This window comes from Lytechinus variegatus, chromosome 3 (genome assembly GCF_018143015.1).
Source record: "Lytechinus variegatus isolate NC3 chromosome 3, Lvar_3.0, whole genome shotgun sequence".
Taxonomy (NCBI): domain Eukaryota; kingdom Metazoa; phylum Echinodermata; class Echinoidea; order Temnopleuroida; family Toxopneustidae; genus Lytechinus; species Lytechinus variegatus.
In genome coordinates this window covers 8,229,075-8,250,988 of record NC_054742.1, presented here as the reverse complement: position 1 = coordinate 8,250,988, position 21,914 = coordinate 8,229,075, and the positions used below count along the sequence as shown (strand labels likewise).

Below are 21,914 nucleotides of genomic sequence, written 5' to 3'. Positions count from 1 at the left end.
TAAAGGTTATCACCAAAAATGTAATGTCATTTCGTCCAAAATAAATTTGACAAGCAAAAAAATGAATAAATATAATGATAATAAATAAATAAAGTAAAAAAAAGGTTATCATCCAAAATGTTACGTCATTTCGTCATATTTTAACGATGTATTTTTTCATCATAAAAGACCACAGTAGGGGAACAATTTATATTGTGCCCCCCCTTTCCAAATGGTAGGGGGCGCGTCCCCTTGGGATTTCCGCCCATGCCCCGTCCCACCGATCCATTCCTAAGCAACAGGTTCTCGAACTAGTTTGCCAGTGTCGACGCTCAGTGTAACACACTGCAGAATCACTGGTGTTAATTAAGGCGTGGTCACACGCGCCCGAGCGTCGTTGGAGCGGTCGTGGAGCGGTAGTGATAGAGGGTCGAATTTCGCTCAAAAAATTGGGGGGAAAATCGAAAACAATCGAAATCGAAAATGGTGAACGGTAGCGAGCGGTGATAATTTTTTTTCTCTCCGCTCCACGACCGCGCTCCAACAACGCTCAGGCGGTGTGACCATGCCTTTAATTTGACACCAGCTCGGCATCTTTATCGGAAAACACCAGAGAAGTGCAAAACAGCACCAGTTAAGAATCAAACCCATACGCGGATTCAGGGGGAGGCGAAGGGCTCGCCCCCCCCCCCCCATTGGTGGAGCAAAAAAAAAGAAAGGAAAAAAATAGGAAAAATGGAGTGACTAAAGGAGGAAAAAGACGAGTTCATAAGACAAGTTGAGGGGAAGAATTGGAAAATAAAAAGAATCTTTCATGCCACTAAAATTTTGGCTCGCGCTTGCATTGCCTGTTAGGTGATTTACATATCTCATCCAATATGGGGCTTGGATATCAAGTTTGGAAGTCAATATACAAAACATATTTCACCTCGAACTTTCATTATTTTGTGTGATTTACAAATTGATTTCTAAAAAGTGCTCTGTAAAAATATTAGTTTTATCAAGGAGCTTAGTTTTATGATCTAAATAATAACATTTTTCCTGCTCGCACTGCGCGCTCGCAATTTTGATTTATCAGGTAAGTATTATTTCGTGTGTTCCATAAAATTTTCAAAATATCAATTTTCATGATTGTCGAAACGTATAGTCAGCTACATAGCGCTGCATGCTTGCATTTGATTGGCGAGTTATGTTTATTATACAGTGCGTCCCACAATAAACGAAACCGAGATTTATCGATGATTTATCATAACTTGATCACAAATACAATAGACAAATGACCTACAATTGTTAAGCTTAGAGTCTCTTCTTTCATCTGATATTACATAGATTATTTCTCATTCACGCATGAGTAAGCAAAAACAATTTGAAGAGGGGATACCAAAAAGTCATTTGGCGGGCTGTATCTGAGTTTCAAATGAAAACAACATTTTCAAAAAGTTCAATATCTGCTCTTTAATTTGATACCTCAATTACAGAAAATGGTCAAGAAATAAAAAGTTCTAGTTATTTGCAATAGGGCTTGAATTTCAATAATTTCATAAAATGAAGAGGTTTTACAGGCTAGCGTTCAAACTCACTCGACACTCCGTTTTGTTGACTATCATCCATGCATTAAGTCTTTTGTTAACCATGCGAAAGTTTCTGTGGGAAACCGGTGAAAACACGTTTATTTAATGAAATTATGGAAATACAAGCAATGTTTCGAGGGAACATAACTTTTTTACTTCTTGACCATTTTTTGTGATTAAGGTATCAAAAGAGCAGATATTGAACTTTTTAGGCATGTGATTTTCTTTTTGAAATTCAGATACCTCCGCCAAATGAGTTTTTGGTATCCTTTCTTCAAATTGTTTTGCTCACTCATGCGTAAATGAGGAGTAATCTAAGTAATATCAGATGAAAGAAGAGATTCTAAGCTTTGGAATGTAGGTCATTTGTCTACTGTATTTGTGATTATGTTATGATAAATCATCGCTTAATCTCGGTTTCGTTTTTTCTGGGACGCATTTATGAAAATTATGAATACGCAAGATGTGTATCTCGCTATAAAACAAATAATGAAAATAATTGTAGAACTTTTATAAGGGCCAGTACTATTTGGATCGGGTCCGGGGCAATGGCGGCACCAGGATTTCTAACCCAGGGGAGGCAAAAGAACATTTGGCCATGTAGATGATGCGCGCGCGAAGCGCGAGCTAAAAAATTTTGACATCCTGAGATCATGGACGTCCTATAAGCACTTTTTGCAATCATGAACTAGATGGCTATCTAATTAAACAATTGATGCGAGCGCGTAGCGCGAGCTAAAAAAATCATGAAAATTATGAATACGCAAGATGTGTATCTCGCTAAAACAAATAATGCAAACTCTATCGCGAGAAGCATATTTACTTGAACATTTGATTTTCAAGCCCCATGCTAACAGATTATTTATTTATTTCAGTCAACATTTTAGTTACTGCAAGCGCGAGAGACATTTTGAATTTTATGTAATGACCTGAAAGATTTATGTTAGTGACAACAATCGTCGGGAGCTAACAGTGAATGGATGAGAAAAATTTCAAAATTTAAAGAACGAAGCTGTTTTGGAGCTTTAGTAGCATGCTTATGACAACATTTACTATACATTTTTTTTCAAAATTTCAGGGGGGCAACTCACTGGGGGCAATGTCTCCCGTGCCTCCCCTTGGTGCCGCCAATGGTCTGGGGCGGAGCCCCCGGAACCTAATGATATTTCTAAACATTGCAGATGACCATCTTTTTATCAAATCGCAGGTACATACACAACACATATTAAATTCAACGCAGTTGTGGATAGGCCAGTTAACAAACATATTTTGAGGCAGCACGCCAGTTTTAAATAACATTCTAATTATGTGATAACAGCTTTGGAGAGTTTTATCCAAAGTAAACATAAAGACATTTTACAGTAAATTTAGACAGTGTGATGCTTAATAGAACATAATATAGGAATATATATAGTTTCCCTTTCCCTTTTCTTTCTTTCTTTCTTTCTTTATTTATTTTTCTTTTTTTTCTTTCTTTCTTTCATTCTTTCTTTCTATATAATTTCTTTCTTTCCTTCCCTTTCTCCCTTTTTATTTTTCCTTTTCCCTTTTTTTTTTATTTTCCCGGTTAAATCCGAGAGGGGCAGCTTGCCCCCTGCCCCCCCCCCCCCGCCTGATACGCCACTGTACAAGAGCATGAATATATAAAATGAATATTACGGCAATACGACAAAAACGCAAGAGGTATATGCATGTATCAAACAAGAATGAGGAAAAGAGGGAATGAATTATTCACCAGCATTTTACCATGTTACAATATGCTGGTATTAAGTAGAATCGTTATGATGGCCGGATGTTTATGACCATCAATTGATTAGATTAAACTCACAAAGAGTCTGTTATGACTAAAACAAATAATTGTTCAAAACAAGATCGATAGAGAGAGAAATATGACACCCCTTCCAAAAAAAAAAGGTAAAGAGGGAGAATGAAAGAGCAAATCAGACCCAGCACCTCCGCCATTTCTATCTAAACACATCATTCTCCATGATCGTGATATCATTTTGTGTAAATCTTTTGGATCTCAAAATGAGTTCGAACAAATCCAATGAAATTACCACCCAATTGTTGGTATACATGAATTAAAATAACGTACGTGCCAAATGGCTCTGCAGAAATGTGTATAGTAGCTGAGAAATTAGCAAAGTAAGCAAGGAATTTCCTAAAATATCAGGTATTTTTTTAAAACAATATCAATATACTGTCTGACATATGCCTTTTGCGTTAGTGATAAATAATGAGCATCAGAATTTTCGGTTTTCAGCTAAGCTAAGTTTTCAGCTATGATTTCACAAAGATAGGTTCATTTCAATGTACCAGAACTAGATCTACAGATCTGTGATAATGTTGTGACATTTAACCTTGAATTTACTACTTTCTTTTACCTTTAATTTATTCAAAACTGTGTGATTCTTGACGTCACAACCAGAAGTGAGTAAAACATTCTTTTATTATTTATTCAAAGAGTAGTTTTCCTCAACAAAAGAATATATATACCACACCCACGTTGTAACTCGACACCGGCCCGACTGCACTGAAATAAGTAAAATGGGATAATCATGATAATAATTCATTGCAGTGCATGGCGTTATCAGGGGAACAGGGACGAGAAGAAGAAAGAAAGAATCGAATTCTGCACTATTCTTTACACTTTTGTTTAGGTATAAGAGTCAGATGTCAATTTTGATGTTTTTAACGATTATGATAAATATGGCAATACAATTAATTGAATTGAAATAAAAGAAAGTGGTCTAGGTCTGGTAGTGTTGATACTCAAAAGAAATCGCCTTACAGGTCATCTTTCGTCTCCCGTCCCCTGATCAAAGTATCATGGATCCAGCCCTGAATCATTGAAAGGATTATATTTATGAACAGTAAATGTGTAAATAAAGCCCGCGAAAAACTTGTTTAGGGGGTTCTTTTGCACACAGAGAAAAACTCGTTTAGGGGGTGTTTGGAAATAATTTGGCCATGCGTGTGTACAGCAATACATTTGACTGGGCCCCTGGGAGACTGTGAGACAGTTGAGGGACTAAAATGATAACACGACTATAAGGGAAAGGGCCATTTAACGAAAAAAGAGGTTTTTAACATGGACTTGAATCTGTCTATTGAATCTGCTTGTTTCATATTTTGAGGTAGATTATTTCAGAGTTAAGGGGAATTAGAGTTAAGATGAATTTGGGGAATTATTGTTCTGTTAGAAAAGGTTCACGTGGCTAAACTCATATTCAACGTGAATTCCCTTAAATCATTTCATTAATCCTCAATTTTTATTCTCTTAAAATGATCCGAAATCATACAGGTATAAATTATCCGGTTTTCATTGTGGCGTTTCACTCCATAAAAGAGCAACAAGGCCGCTATCCCCTCACCCCTCCTTCACTGTGTGATGAATTAAAGCTGAGGAAGGGGATGGACTGAGTGATTTGCTTCCAATTTTAAGTTTGGGTTGTCCCTTATCTCTCAGATACACATCTACATGCAGAAGAGCAAAATCATGTCTCCGTAAGACTCACTCCTGTCGGAGTGCAAGCGAGGGGCTCATCTTTTTGGAGTGTGATTTGTATCTTTTGACAGTGGCGTTTACTCCAGAAGGTGTTATAATGCACTTTTTAGGCTTTTAGTTCACTCCAAATGGATTGGTCCTCCAAGAGGTGTGTAGGAGTGTAGTTTCACATGTTTACCTTATCTCAGTTGGTAACCATCAGTTCAGTTTGATATGTTGGTGAATTGGCATTGGATCTACTCAAATATAATAGAACAATATAAGTCAGCACCTCAGATCTAAGCTTGTCGATAAAGCATCATCTCGAGTTAAGATGGGGGAATGATGAAGTATCGTTTTCAAGAAGTTTATTGTTTAATTAAGTTATCGTTTTTCAAGAACTTAGCCAAAACAGAAGAACACTTCCTTGTTGCATGAAATGTATGCATTAAAATAGGCCTATGAATTAATAAAGTGCAATTTAAGTCATCGATAGTAAAAAACTATCATGCAGATATATGTTATAGATGAAACTATTTATTTAGAGCCAGTCATGGTAAATATTTTACCATTCATCGGACATGACGTAATATCAATTTACAAGCATCAATCAACTAAAGTGTCAAGCAAGAATCCACGTAAAAGTTAAAGAACCTATCATCAGTTTTCAGGACAATACAATGCTGAAGAGGAGAATCAGTGAAAGTAAAACTAGAAAGACTATAACTGCTGGTAGAAGAACCTTCCGAAGAGCTTTATATGGTGGTGCTTCTGAGAATCTAGATGCCTTTGCGATAAAAGTTTGAAGTTCAGTCCAGTTACCAGGCCCAAGTTGACTGGGAGAGTTAGACAGTTGACCGCTGATAAAAACCATTGAAGCATTCTTAAAAGTGGTTGGCTGTTGACGACGAAATGATTCCATCTTTACTTCGTATTCATTGTCATCGAGGATCGTCTCTGTCGGCAAATCATGCACGATCACCCCAACTTTTGATTTACCTTGAATAATGAAAATAAAAGAGGGAGATGGTAAGTGAACGAAACTGGCCATTAGACCATGTGGATAGTAGATGAACTGATGGTACACCAAATAATAGTAGACGAGTTGGCAAATTGGACGAATTGGCTTTGGACCAAATGAAAATAAACCTGGCAAACATGGACGTTCACAGGGTAGTTGCGACCCTCCCCCCCCCCCGAAATTTTGAAAACTTGCATTTTTACTGAAAATTTTCGCAAAATTCACCTAAGTGTGCATAAAACCCTTCAATTTCACTTTGTAAAATGCAAGAGTGCCTCCAAGACAGTTCGGCCGCTTCGCTCCTCGCTTTTGATTTATGCAGAATCTAACATTACCTGTGGAGTCCCGCAAGGTTCACTGCTAGGACCACTATTTTTCATCATGTACATAAATGATCTCATGGACTGTGTGAAATTATGTCAGGTTCAATTGTACGCCGATGACACGGTTCTTTACTTTTCTCACCATCGATCCAAAACGTCGAGTCAGCTCTTAACTTCGACCTCGAGAATGTTCATAAGTGGATGAATGATAACAAACTGAGTGTCAATTGTAATCCTAATCGGAAGTAAACATATGCTTGCTAAACACAATGTCTTGAATGTAACTTTAAACAACAACCGTATAAACCAAGTGCGTGAATTTAAGTACTTAGGACTGATTTGTGATGAAACTTTGACTTGGAATAAACATATCGAAAAACTAATCCAGAAAGTAAGTAAGATGGTTGGTTTTTAGGACGATTAAGACGCTCGTTGAATGAATCAGTTGTAAACTCCATTTATAAGTCTCTTATACTCCCATACTTTGATTATGGTGACGTAATATACAGCTCAACATGTAATAAATATATCGACCAACTCCAAAAGGTACAGAACAGAGCAGCTCGTATCATATTAAGAGTTAAACCAGAGTCACACATATCTGTCGCTGAGCTGCATAATTCTCTGGGCTGGCAATTTCTTAACAAAAGGAGTAATCAGCATTCTATTGTCTTTATGTACAAGGTAATGCACGAACTAACTCCTCAGTATTTACGTAATGAATTCAAGGTCGCACCTCAATATTACTCTTCTCGCTATGACGAAAAACTACTTTTACCTAAACCACGGACAGAATTCCTTAAGAAATCCTTTAAATATAGAGGTGCCAAGGTATATAATGCCCTACCTTTGGATTTAAAATTGTCTCCTACTGTAAACAATTTCAAAACTAAATTATCATCTCACTTCGGTGACCTGCTTACCTTGTCATAAAGTCAATATTGTATGCTTTTTTTTTCCTTTCTACCCATTGTTCCTTTGTTCGCTTAATTTTCTTGTTTTTGCTTTTTTTTCTTCTTTCTCCCCCATTTCCCCATTGTTCTCTTAATAAACTTTGAATTAAAAACTTATTCAAAGCTTATCCGACTAAATAGTTCCACGAAGTGCATTCTCCTTTTTACTTTTTTATTTATTTATTTTTTTTAATTTCTTACTTCTCATATGAATCCAATAATTGTATGTACATGTTTTATGATTTCGATATTGTCTCAATGCAATCTGTATCCGTTTTTATCCTGATTTCATTTTTATATTTTTACGCTCTTATATTGTTGTCCTTTTAAAAATTATGCGTGAACCAGAATTTTGTGTTACTATACAGTTTACAATCATTACATATTCTATATATTATTCATTGTACAATCATATTATTTATTTCATTATTCCTTGCTCCTTGTGAAAACATTTTTTAATAACTTGACAGCAGCCTTACTCATTCAATTCATTAATTTTATAAAAATATTTAATGTAAATTCTTGCCAAACTATTTAATTTCATGATTTTTTCTTATAACAATATATATCATGTCACTTTTGTTAGTCTGTTTGATCTACCGTATATATGCTCTTTCATATGTGTTTTCTTTTTACTTTGTATTGTATATGGACCCCATGGAAGAACAGTATAGTCATGTCGACTAAACTGAAAATGGGCAATCCATCCGTTTTGCTTTTTTTGTTGTTTTTTTTATACGGAAAATAAATACTATACTACTATACTATACTATACTATACTATCATCTTTTTTAATTATTCACGGCAATGATGGCAAGCACCTTTCATGAACCCAATCTCAGTGTTTCGGCAATGCTTGTACCATAGATATTGCACTTACCCAATGTGCTAACAAGTGTGATGCTTTTGATTAAAAAAAATCAGTGAACACAATATACAACTGAGTGAATTATCACATTAAATCATTTTAACCAACACACAGTGACATTCTGGAATAATAATGTTTCTTTCATTCGAGTGACTTTTCAAGAACCTCAAGGTCTTCAGGAAGATACAGAAACTTCATAAAACACATTTTTATACTTTATACAAGAAAACTAATGTTATTTATTTTCAGACAGAATCTTTTATTCGTTTTTAGAATATATTTATCAGACTTGGTAGAAGTAGAATAAATCCGCACCTAGCTCCCTTACAGCTATAGGAAGGAACCTTGTATATAATGCATCCTTCACATCTGTGAGGGCAAACCCTCTGTTTTGAATAGAATGACAGAGTATCATGGCGTCTATTTCCTTGTCTTTGAAGTTGAATTTCTCGACTTCATTGTATGGGAGCTGTTGATATTTAACTTCCTTAGTGATATCATACAGCTCGTGTGATATCTCTTTCATGAAATCATGAACAGTAGATTCTGGAGCCGAAGTACATAGTGTGACAGCTACTCGTCGGTATACCTGAGAAAACAATTACGTATAGAAAATAGAAGAATGTTTTAATAACCATCATGGAATATATCACATTGTTAGAATGGTTCTCATCAAGCGCGTAACCAAGATTTTGCGGGAATGAATGGGAGGGGAGGCATTTATTCAATGATAGTGTAACACTCTTAAGATGTAGCGTGGTAATATGGATGAGTGTTAGCTAGTAGAACAAATGATGAAGCACAGTCATAATACATGTAGTTGGTATTCTGGAACATTTATTATAACAAAGTTATGAAAGTCGGATAAACCCAATATTGACCTCTAACCACATGAGTGGTGGTCTGGGTTTTAGAGGCAGGTCTACACCTGATGAAGGTGGGAAGCAAGATTGATTTCTCCTTGCTTTTCCTGTATGATTTTATGTAAGTCTCTGTTTATCCAGTTACTATATCTACAGACAGGCTAATTAGCCAGCTGTACCAGTATATGTTAAGTGTGAATAATATAAAACTTTTATAAAAGAACAGCTTTACTTTATGAGTTGATCTAAAGCTTAATCCTAGTATTATAGCTTTTATCCCCTGAGTATTCAGTGTGGTGTTACTCATTAGTAGTTGATCATTATGTACCACTGAACTCTAACAATATAGTTCACTGGTTTATACTGTACACAGTGTTTACAGGTTGTTCTTAACTTAAAGTGAAATAATGAATATCTTACTCTTACATTAGATACACCTTCCGAAAAGAAACGTCCTCGTTTCATGATAGAATGTATGAAATTAAACTGATAACAAACTTATATAATAAGATATTGAATATCAGAGCAGTAAAGCAGTATCAATATAAACTTAATCACTAGGCTCTTCCTAAAGGAAATCATAAATCAAAACATATATAAAATTAAACTGAGGGGCCAGGGAGTAACAATGAAATGAAGATTAATATATCACAAAGGTATCCAAAGATATTTCAAGGAGAAAAAAACCATTGAGAATTGTCAAGTTCAGATTTATAATTGGAAATTAAACGTCCGCTGCATCTCTACCAAATAGGAGTCATCGTGAAACAAAACATGATTATTTAAGTCAGTGCTTAAAATGTACTTGATTACCAATGGATTATAATTTTTAACATGAAATGCAAAGTGAATTGTAATGATATCTGTAAAAATTGAGAACCATCTATAATAAAGACAGTATAAAGGTTAATCCACAACATCTCAACACTGAAATAATTCAATACTGATTTGAGTGATGTAAGTCTGGATGAAAAAGATGCATGACTACAACAGAAGCTGACAACTCCATTATTTTGAAGGAAAAAAAGTTAAGAAAAGGAGCACTATCTATTCAAGGAAATGAAAAAAAATGTTATTTGAAAATACAATAAATGTAACAATTAAGCAACTACATGCAACTAAATGAAATGATTCCCCTAACAAAATAAATTACAGTCACTTCAAATGAACACAAACTAATCCAGAACTTATAACTTGGTGATTAAACTAACATAATCTACATCTATCATAATATCATGAATATTAACAACAACAACAAATAACATAATACATTTTTTTTTTAAATTGATCAGTGCTGTTTAGATCAACCTACCAAATAGCAAGAAGGGGACTACACTATATGGAACAACTGATTAAAATATAAAATTGTAGTGAAGTAACAAGGGAGAGGAATTCTTTACTAGAATGTTTACAAGTCTACAAATTTTTCATTTTAAGGCTTGCACAGTAAATGTCCAGTCAAATTTGCGAGATGTCTCCTCAAAAGGAACTACAAAGCTTAACGATTCAGAAAACAGTGACAAAAAGTCCTGATAGTTCTTGTAATAAGTAAGCATAAACAGAGAAACGTATTGTAAGATATAGTAAACAAATTATGTTGAAAAAAAAATGAAAATACAAGAGCTTATTAAAAAGTACTAGTATGAATGATTCAGATGTTACACCTCCATCCACATGAAGGAAAACAATGACTGGACTGGAGACATAGGCAAACTAAGTATGTGAACGAACACTATTTCATGGTGGAATTTTAGGAGGATGGGAACTGGCATATCCATCATGAGATGGTGCCATGTGTAGGACCATGTGCGTGCTATGCATACTGGAAGGAGTGAGGACAGGGGATGAAAGAAGTCTCTGAGAAGTCAAGGAACTTGGAGAATGATGTGATATGGAAGAGTGGTCACCTTTGTGACCAGCTAAACCCTGATTGTAGTTCATTGGCGGATAGGATAGATGAGGAACAGGACTGAGAGGAGGAGAGGAAGATAGTGATGAGTGGTCAGAATGGATGTCACTCTCATCATCAGAATCGACAGACAGACTTTTGAAGAAATGAAGTTCATGTGATTGAACAGAGGAGTTAGTTGGTAAGCTAGGTTCAGCACACGCTATTGTGATTGATGGAGGAGATGGAGGGGGACTGGGTAGATCAAGCACACATTGTGAGAGAGGTTCAGAAGCGATTTCTAGGGGTGGATTCAGAGTGGTGAGTAGTGTAGATGCACTGGTAGGACATGTAGATTTGGGAGCATCTCGGCACAAATCAGGGATGGGAGGTGTAGGAAGGGAGGATGGATGAGAGATCACGTCACATTTGTGTGGCAAAGAAGATGAAGGGAAAAGGGATGTGCAGTAGGAGTTGCACTCCTGACAGTGAGAGCAGAGGACAGCGATGTCCTTACGCATCCCATGCCAGTAGCACAGCTCATCAAAGAGCTGGGTTGTCTTGGATTTCCCAAAGTGTTGTGCAGATGGAGATGAGTGGAGAATAGAGAGGACAGTGGGTATGAGGGAATGAGGGATGACGAGTTGATATATGATAGTGCCAGAAGGATGCCTCTTTCGGCGGCATAGCAAGCCATCCCTGATCACTAAACGATCAAACTGAGTTCGATACTTGAAGAGACACTCTTCATATCGGGGAATAGTGGATTTTGGGGGCACATGACCAGTACGGACCCATGTAGTCACCTGGCGGAGGATAGGGTTTTGATGTTGGGCCTGATGGAGTCGAATGCCTCTATCCATCAATGCACCACACAAGGCGGCAACAGATGTAGGTGGAGCATTCTGAGGTGCAGTAGGCAATGGTGATGATGGTGGAGAGGGATTTTGTCCTCTTTCTACTGTAAACGATGGTGTGGTAGAAAGATCAGAAGAGTTAGAAGAAAAGGGAGGATAAGAACGAGAGTTCTTCTGCAGGCAAGATTTCTTAGGCACAGAAGAAGGTGGTGGAGGTGAAAAGAGTTTCCTGCTAGGACGAGGAGACTGGTGGTCACGCTCATCGTATCTAGGAGAAATAGGACGAAAATGATAGCTGTGAGAAGACGGAAAATGAGAGCGAGAGGAGCGCCTGTCAAATGAAGGAGAGATAGGAGGGGAGTGATATGGGTGTGAACTATATTCTCTGCTGGGAGAACGGGGACGAGGTCGATGTGGCTCGTAATTGTACGATGAATGGTTGTAGAATGAACGAGAAGTATAAGAGGAATGAGCATGAGAAGAAGAATTATAATGGTGGTGATTGGGGAAAGGGGAACGAGATCTGTGATAACCAGACTGAGAAGGAGAATAGTCATGAGAAGATGAATACATGGCGAAATAATTCAATAAAGAAAATCAAAAGCTGTACAAACTCAAACAAAAGAATAAAGGAATAAAACTTACGCAGATGCAAAATACAAGAAAAAAAACAATACCAACGTAAAAGAAAACTATGTTAAAGATAAAGTCCAAGTTCAATATATCATTATATATACATCAGAATGAGGTTAACCAGGAAACAGAATAGGTCACAATCCAAAGCCAAAACGACGTTGATGAAGAGGTAATTGATAAATGATGATGATGGCGAAGATGAACACAGCGATGACACTGAAGACCTTGGCGATGACAAAACATTGGTGACCGTTGAAAACGAAACTGGAATTCCCGGACAGCCTTGGGAATGTCGGTAATTCAGGATGCAGAGGTCCAGGATAGAAGTAATATAAACAGAGAGATAAATATACGAAGATCTCAGCTACATATGATGAAATAATTAATCTGGCTCCAAACAGCAGGCAAAGTTAAAGAGTTATACATCAAAATAGTTTAAACACGCATGTCAAAGATTTCCAAAATAAAAGTGATTGAAATCCCGAAGATATGTATATAAAGAAAATAAAAAGCTGAAGAGTCATATATCAACTTTGCAGCAATGTAGTGGTCCAATGATGAAGAACTCCGATTTGTAATATGCAAAGTCGATATCATATCAGGAACAGCAAAATGTCAGGAACAAGCAATAATAAAAACACTGATGAAATGATGAATGTTCGAGCGGGATGGCGTACTCCACTTTACGCTGCCACCAATGTAACACTCTTAAGATGTAGCGTGGTAATATGGATGGATGAGTGTTAACTAGTAGAACAAATGATGAAGCACTGTCATAATACATGTAGTTGGTATTCTGGAACATTTATTATAACAAAGTTATGAAAGTCGGATAAACCCAATATTGACCTCTAACCACATGAGTGGTGGTCTGGGTTTTAGAGGCAGGTCTACACCTGAAGAAGGTGGGAAGCAAGATTGATTTCTCCTTGCTTTTCCTGTATGATTTTATGTAAGTCTCTGTTTATCCAGTTACTATATCTACAGACAGGCTAATTAGCCAGCTGTACCAGTATATGTTAAGTGTGAATAATATAAAACTTTTATAAAAGAACAGCTTTACTTTATGAGTTGATCTAAAGCTTAATCCTAGTATTATAGCTTTTATCCCCTGAGTATTCAGTGTGGTGTTACTCATTAGTAGTTGATCATTATGTACCACTGAACTCTAACAATATAGTTCACTGGTTTATACTGTACACAGTGTTTACAGGTTGTTCTTAACTTAAAGTGAAATAATGAATATCTTACTCTTACAATAGCAAGCCGTACGTCTGATAAGGGGTGGAGGGATGTGACCTTCCCAGCTATTACTAGTAGTTGAACGTTTGGGAAACCTAGCTAGTTGGCAATAATGTGAGTACGGATCGCAACTAATCTGAGTTACGATCTTCCCTAGCTGACGTAGCTCTGTGTTGTCACTTTGTACTCAAAAGAAGTCGCTCCTCATGATATTAACAGTTGCATATATATATATATATATATATATATAACGGGTATAGGCGTAGCTTAAATCAAGGTTCCCCAGAGCTATCTGCCCTTTTGGTAGAAAATTGGCAATGACGAAAAAGTGTCTCTGCCGGGATTCGAACCCGGGCCCCCAGTTTTGAACGCCGGTGCCTTAACCACTTGACCACAAATACGGGTTAGTGGCTCGGGCGACCCCGATCCGATTGACCGTCAGATAGACAGATTTTCGACACTATACCAATTATAATTTCCTTTGTCGGGTGTAGTTTGAACAATTACAAGCCGCCATGCCTCAGCTGGATCAAAGCTATATTGCTTTGATACAGTACACGTATAGGAGAAAGTATACAAATGTGTGAAATTGTACATGTACAGTAGCCTTGGCAACTCTTTTATTTTAATATTTTGTGAAAGAAATAAATGAAGAGGACAATGGGCAGATAGCTCGGGGAACCTTGATTTAAGCTACGCCTGATGAGCCGCCTGTGATCGAGGCGCGAAACCATTGGTAGACCATATATATATATATATATATACATATTTACACACACACATGTTATGTATATATATATATATATATATATATGTATTTTTGGTATTGAAAATATTTATACTGTGTGTCCGTAAACCATCGAACGGTGATGGGAGAATCTTCAATGGGAACCAGTGGACTTTTGGCTACCCCTGGCGACCGGTCGATGGGTCTTTCAGTTTTCTTTGTTTTTGTATTCCTCTTGCCAGAAATAAAATAAATGAAATGAAATAGATATATTTCAAGAAAAGAATGAATAAAGTCTGATACTGTAAAATAATTCAACAGAACTAATGTTGTCTGTATTGTTTTAGTGTGAGTCTATGTTTATGACATTGTTAACATGCATTAATAATATAAATGGTCCTTAGATAGATATACTGATTACATGGAAAAAATATTCGGAAAAATACAATTGTATACTCACCGATATTTCCAATATATGTTCATAATCTTTGCGTAATTTTGTCATTTCCATGATCAATTTTCTTTGAAGAACACAGTAATAAACAGATGAGATATACTCTAGCTTACAGAAAACACACAGACAAAAACAATCACATGCCTATGTGTATATTGATATATATATTATCCCTGTATAAGGATATAGTCGGTTACCACAAATATTTCCTGTCACAAGACTGGCTTTCCGTTCCTCTGTTTATTTACATGTCCAAATCTGAATTCATGTTTGTTGCCGAATTATATTTGATTTTTTTTTAAAGATATTTTTATATTATTTTTTAAACTATGAATAAAATTTGTAGAGTAACAGTATACTCCTATCATTGACCTTGTCTGCTATTGTTAGTAGAGAGCCTAAAAAAACCGAATTATAGCTTCACGTGATTGGTTTATAATCATGATCAAACTGTTTATTGATTATGGAAAGTTTCCCAGCCATATGAGATGAAGTTGTTTATCAGCCTGATCAAATGCCTGGAAATAAGAGGCTGACCCAGTGATCGGCAGATTCATTTCCATTTTCCATTAAAGTTAATGATAAATGTCTATGCGCAATAATACAATATTCATTGGTATGTGCGGAAAATTGTTTGCCTCGATCTAACAAAGGGAAACCGTTGCTTTTTATATTTAATGCGTCAATGTATCACGAGTTAACAATTCATAACATGATTTCCAGAACAAGCACAATGCCATGGACTTTGAACCCATCGGTAAAAAACTTGGATTCTTAGTACTCGATCAGTCTTGTTTTTTCACCAGGGAGTATCATAAGATATTTTGTATAGTGGATGTATTGAAATAATTTCTTGATAACTTAACATTTAACTCTTTTAAAAGAAATAATGACTAAAATTGTCTGCGTTGGTTAAATCGATATGATTCATGGAAGCTTACATTTTAGGGACGACCGGGTGGGAGTTTCATAAAGCTGTTCGTAAGATATATATGAATGACTTTTCGCACGACTGGTGATCCCTACGATGCGGGCTACGATGTCCTCATGTTCTAGTCGTGCAAATCTTTACGAATAGCTTTATGAAACCAGGGTTATTATCAGACAGGAGCTTATTATACACCATAAATGTTCATCTCTCCTACTCTTTATGTCCCATTCATGTAACAAAAGTCTGCTGTTATGATTTTTACCAATATTCAATAGCAAATAGAGGTAAATATTAAGGTAAAAGATAACTCTATACCGCAATACAAAGAATATAAGTATCTGGGCATTTGGTTTGATGTTAAACTCACCTGGAAAAAGCACATCGTTTATATAAAACTCAAATGTTCAAAAGAATCAATTTGTTACGGTGTATAATAGGAATAAGTTGGGGGAATGATAAAACGATTCATATAAAGGTCTTATTTAGAGCATGTAAGCCAAATGAAGAGAACCAAATTGAACAACTAAGCCAAAGAATATTACGAGAACCTTTTTGGTCATATGAAATAAGTAATATATCTTACTATATTCATAAGATTATCAATAAACGATGTAAATTAGTACAAGATAAGAAAAACTGTGTCTCAGAAAGGATTAATCAAGATGGAAAGATTACTTAAAGATCTACACTCATGGATCAAAACAAGAAGACAAGAGAACCGGCTCTGCTTTTATATACCAGAACTGGATAATAAAATATTCTATAGATTAAATTCTCTAAGTACAATGAACGCCAAATTAACAGCAATGGTAATGGCACTTGATTGGCTAGGAGATAAACAGAGCTATGTCCGTGGTAATTTTTACCGATTCATTGTCGGCTCTTATTGTTGATATCTTGTTTAAAATCAAGGTTTTACAATCATCAGATATTTATGTCAATATTGAATGGATACCATCTGTCAGGTGTGACTAATTTCTTTGACAGATATCCCTCAGTTCTTTTGCTAGTTAACCTATTAGCATTCTTGATTCCTTTATTACAGGTAGCTCTTATTACTGAGGATATTGTCTAGACTTCGACCACGCCCACTCGTGCATCCTGTCTTCAGGAAACTGAAGGAGATTTGGAGACTGCCTTCCCTGAAGAACCCGCTATATCTGAAGGTGAGATAGAATTTGATCAATCGCCTCATTTTAACCATGATGATACCTCTCTACATCCTAACCAGGATGTAGTTGCTTTCTGTGCTTTCCCTCAACAGGCAGGAGATTGTTGCATTGACTCTGACAAAGTTACTCTACGCTGTGGACATCAGCTACCCATCATGTCAGCAGCATGCGACGAAGGGCGACGTAGCCGAATGCCAGTGGTTGACGGGTTGGTGGGAAAACACCTTGTAAAGCTATTGAGGGATAGTGGCTGCAGTGGTGTTGTCGTCCGTCGTAGCCTTGTTGAAGAACACGAGCTTACTGGACAACACCGGCTATGCCTACTCATTGATCGTACGGTCAGGAAAGTACCAGTAGCTAAGGTATATATTAATACTCCATATTATACTGGGATAGTAACTGCTTTGTGCATGACTAACCCTATCTACGATCTTGTCTTAGGCAATATTGTTGGGGTGAGATGCCCCTCCGATCCGGATCCTAATTGGAAAGTTGATGTCTCTGCGCCTTGTAAGAAGCAAGCCGCAACTGAAGAAGTTCATGCAGTACAGACAAGAGCACAGAAGGCAAGACCTGAACCGAGACCTCAACCACTCAAAGTACCTTCTCCTGTCACTGACATTGTCACCGCTGATGATCTGCGGACACAGCAAAAGGCTGACCCCACTCTAAGTCAATACTACAAACTGGCAGAAGACGGCGATCCTAAAATTGGTAAGAATGGATCAGTTTCTACCTTTGTAGTTTCGAAGGGGATCTTGTATCGACATTATCAGTCGCCCCCAGAAGATGGGAACCATACAACTCAACAAGTAGTTCTTCCCAAGAAACTCAGAATTCAAGTGATGAAAATTGCTCATGAGTCTCTCTTTGGTGGACACCAAGGGATAAAGAAAACTAGTGACCGTGTCCACATGAATTTCTACTGGCCTGGAATACAGGGTGATATAACAAGATTTGTACAATCTTGTGACATATGCCAGCGAACGTTTCCCCAAGGGCAGAGTCCAAAAGGTTCCTTTGGGAAACATGCCTATCATTGACACACCTTTCAAACGGGTAGCTGTTGATATTGTGGGACCCCTTGAACCAAGAACGCATAATGGAAATAAGTACATACTCACTATGGTAGACTTTGCCACCCGTTATCCCGAGGCAGTCCCTTTGAAAAATATCGAAGCCATTACCATAGCTGATGCACTTGTTGATATTTTCTCCCGCATAGGCGTGCCACAGGAGATATTGAGCGATCGGGGATCGCAATTCACTTCTGGCCTATTTCGAGAAGTGACCAAGTTGCTGTCTTTGCGTCAGTTGTTTACTACTCCGTACCACCCAGCTGGAAATGGGCTCGTGGAGCGCTTCAATGGCACACTCAAACAGATGTTGCGGAGGATGTGCGCCGAGAAGCCTAAGGACTGGGATCGCTACCTCGGGGCTCTTCTTTTTGCCTATCGTGAAGCACCTCAAGCCAGCCTTGGGTTCTCCCCTTTTGAACTCATCTATGGACGGAGGGTTAGGGGTCCACTCACCTTGTTGAAAGAGATCTGGACAGAAGAAACATCGGAGGACCAAACCCGAAGTACGTACGAGTATGTGTTTGATCTCCAAAACAGGTTGCAAGAGACTTGCAAAATAGCACATGAGAATCTCTCAAAAGCCAAAGAACAACAACGTTCCTACTACAACCAAAAGAGTCGCAATCGTGTTTTCAAGGTTGGTGATAAGGTTCTCTTGTTGCTTCCCACGGAGCACAACAAGCTTCTACTTCACTGGAAAGGTCCCTTTGCCATTGTTGGTAAGAAGAGTAGTTGTGACTATGAGGTCGATTTGAATGGCCAAGTCAAGCTATTTCATGCCAATCTACTGAAAGCATACCTATCAAGAGAGGAGTCTGATGTGGTAGAGAAAGGTGCTGCAGTGATAACCGAAGCACTGGAAATGCCATTTCCCAACAAGTCAGTTTGCACTCAGACACCTGTATTGAAATCGACAGAAGGACCAGCAGAGGTGCATCTTGATGAGAGCCTTCATGCGTCCCAACAACAGGAGATAAGAAGTATGCTGAGCGAGTTTGCTGACGTCCTCACAGACTGTCCAGGAAAGACCAACATCGCTGAACATGACATCAAATTAACATCTGACACGCCATTTCGCAGGAAACAGTACACCGTTCCTCATGCATTACAGGAGACGATACGAAGTGAAGTGGATACCATGCTCAAGATGGGGATCATAGAACCTTCTGAGTCTCCATACGCATCTCCCATTGTCCTCATTGATAAGAAGGATGGGAGTAAAAGATTCTGCATTGATTTCCGCACTCTTAACCGGATTACTGTATTCGATGCAGAACCAATACCAGACCCTGAGCATATTTTTGCTTCCATTTCTCAAGACCATTATTTCAGCAAATTTGACTTGACAAAAGGTTATTGGCAGGTTCCAGTAACGGACAGGGCCAAGCCTTACACTGCATTTCTCACCCCTGCTGGGTTATATCAGTTCCGAGTCATGCCCTTTGGGCTCGTGAATGCCCCAGCCACATTCACTCGGATGATGAGAAATGTCATTAGGAACTTGACTCACACTGACAACTTCATTGACGACATCTTAATACATACTCAAACCTGGGAGGAACACATCCAAGCAATTCAAGCCTTGTTAGAGAGGCTACGTGAGGTTGGACTTACTGCTAAGCCCAGTAAGTGTGAAGTCGGATGCCAGTCAATTCAGTTTCTAGGCCATCTGGTCGGCCATGGAAAACTTCAGCCTCAAAGTGACAAAATCGCAAATGTACAAGATGCAAATCCACCACGTACAAAGAAGGAGTTGCGATCTTTCCTCGGTTTTGTCGGATACTACCGACGCTTAATCCCAAACTTCGCAACCATTGCATCGCCATTGACGGACCTTACCAGAGCAAAGCTTCCCAATCTGATTGCATGGGGAGGTAGTCAGGAAGAAGCGTTCAAAACACTTAAGTCGTGTTTGACGTCTTCTCCAATTCTACAACTTCCAGACTGCAGTCGATCGTTCTATCTACGCACAGATGCATCCAATGTGGGTGTCGGAGCCGTCCTCCTTCAAGAAAGCGAGGGAACAGGAGAAATGTTCCCAGTCAGCTATGCTAGTCGGAAGCTCCAGCCCCGAGAGAAGGCTTATGCTACTTTAGAAAAAGAGGCTCTTGCTATAGTCTGGGGTGTACAAAAGTTTGAGCCCTACCTGTACGGACGTGAGTTCATTCTTCAAACAGACCACCAGGCGTTGATGTACCTCCATCGAGCGAAACAAGCCAACGCTAGGGTTATGCGTTGGGCATTGACGCTCCAGCCTTACCGGTTTCGAGTAGAGAGCATCAAAAGTGCTGAAAATGTAGGGGCCGATTTCCTGAGCCGGGCAGATGTAGGTGAAAAATAAACTTTGACACTTCCAATATGAATCCTTGAGCACTGCTTTGGTTTAAAAAAAAAAATAAAAAAAAGAAACATGATGAAAAAAAAGAGAAAAATGAGATTTTTTTTTTTTTTTTTTGGTTAAGGAGGGGGAGAATTGTCAGGTGTGACTAATTTCTTTGACAGATATCCCTCAGTTCTTTTGCTAGTTAACCTATTAGCATTCTTGATTCCTTTATTACAGGTAGCTCTTATTACTGAGGATATTGTCTAGACTTCGGCCACGCCCTTTGAGTCTTGGCTTGACACCGGAGACGCCTTTGTGTGGCCCCTTTGTGGCAGCAACATTGGACATTGGAATTTGATCGCCTGCTACCTCAGTGAAACGGCAGGGGACTTACGCTCCTTCTTTGTGGATGTACTTAGTGAGACTTAGTGACAGTTGCTAACGCCTGGGCCAGCGCTCCAAACTTGAAAGCCAACTGTGCGATCTGCCAGACCGCGTTCTGTTGTATATCATGGCCGAACCCTACTGATTCTTCAGTCATCAGTTCTGATCCTGCTTACCGTAGGTTTGATGAAGGCGTATAGGTGACGTATGCTTCTGATAGTTTCTATCAACATATTTATAGACAAACCTTATGGAGTTGGTGACAAACGTTTATTTCTGAACTTGCACTTCCAGTCTAAGTTTCAACCACATGTTCATGAACGAACCTTTTGGGACATCGCAACTGAATTTAACTGACACTCATGAATACAATTGACTTTTGACAATATTGGCCAATATGCATGTAGGCATTAGTAGTCTTTGTCATTTTTTACACTGTGATACTTGATTAATTTGAAATCTGTTTTTCCAGCAAGTTGATGCACTTTATTAATGTGTTATTTATTAGTTGAACAATTTGATCCATTGGAAGTTTGTATAATTTGATATTGAATTGATTTGATATTCGGTGTGCAACCAATGTGAGATTGTTTGGTGTTGGATTGACTGGATAAGTGTTAAATGTGATGAGATTCCACAAGTCCTTGATTAAAAAGGGAAGTTAAAAGTATATTTCAGTGATCTATAAGTTTCTTTTGTTGAAGTTCTTGGCTCAAACCTGACACCATCCCATTGTGGTATTCACGGGAACGAAGTGGCAGACCTTTTAGCAAAAAAGGAGCATCAAAAGAACAAGAATGAATTACACATTCCATATATCAAAGAGGAATGGAAAAACCACGTCTTTGATTTATAAAGAAATCTGGCAGGCTCAATGGGTATCCTCATCCAAAGCCAAAGGAAGACATTTATTTAGCATAACCCAACGTGGCAGAAACAATTAGTTAACAAGGTCTCATTCGAAGACTTGGAAAATGAAAATTGAATTATTACCAGTATAAATGTAATAAACATGAAAATGGTCTATGTTCCCATTGTCAGGTTCCTGAGACAATAGAATAATTTCAATTAATTACAATGTAAGAAATATGAAAGAGAAATAAGAACTATGCAAAGAAGCCTGAAATTAAACAAGCGAATATCAGATCTAGCAACA

The 21,914-nt window shown here is 37.8% G+C and overlaps 1 protein-coding gene across 1 annotated transcript; it reads right to left on the bottom strand.

Annotated features, from left to right (window-relative positions):
• Positions 1-4,330: 4,330 nt before the first annotated feature.
• On the bottom strand, positions 4,331-15,053 carry LOC121410143. The gene is made up of 3 exons (XM_041602033.1): positions 14,876-15,053; positions 8,518-8,791; positions 4,331-6,036 (listed from the first exon to the last, which is right to left on the bottom strand). The coding sequence occupies exons 1-3, from the start codon at positions 14,924-14,926 to the stop codon at positions 5,705-5,707; spliced, it is 657 nt and encodes a 218-aa protein (XP_041457967.1). The 5' UTR covers positions 14,927-15,053; the 3' UTR covers positions 4,331-5,704.
• Between the last annotated feature and the right edge of the window lie 6,861 nt (positions 15,054-21,914).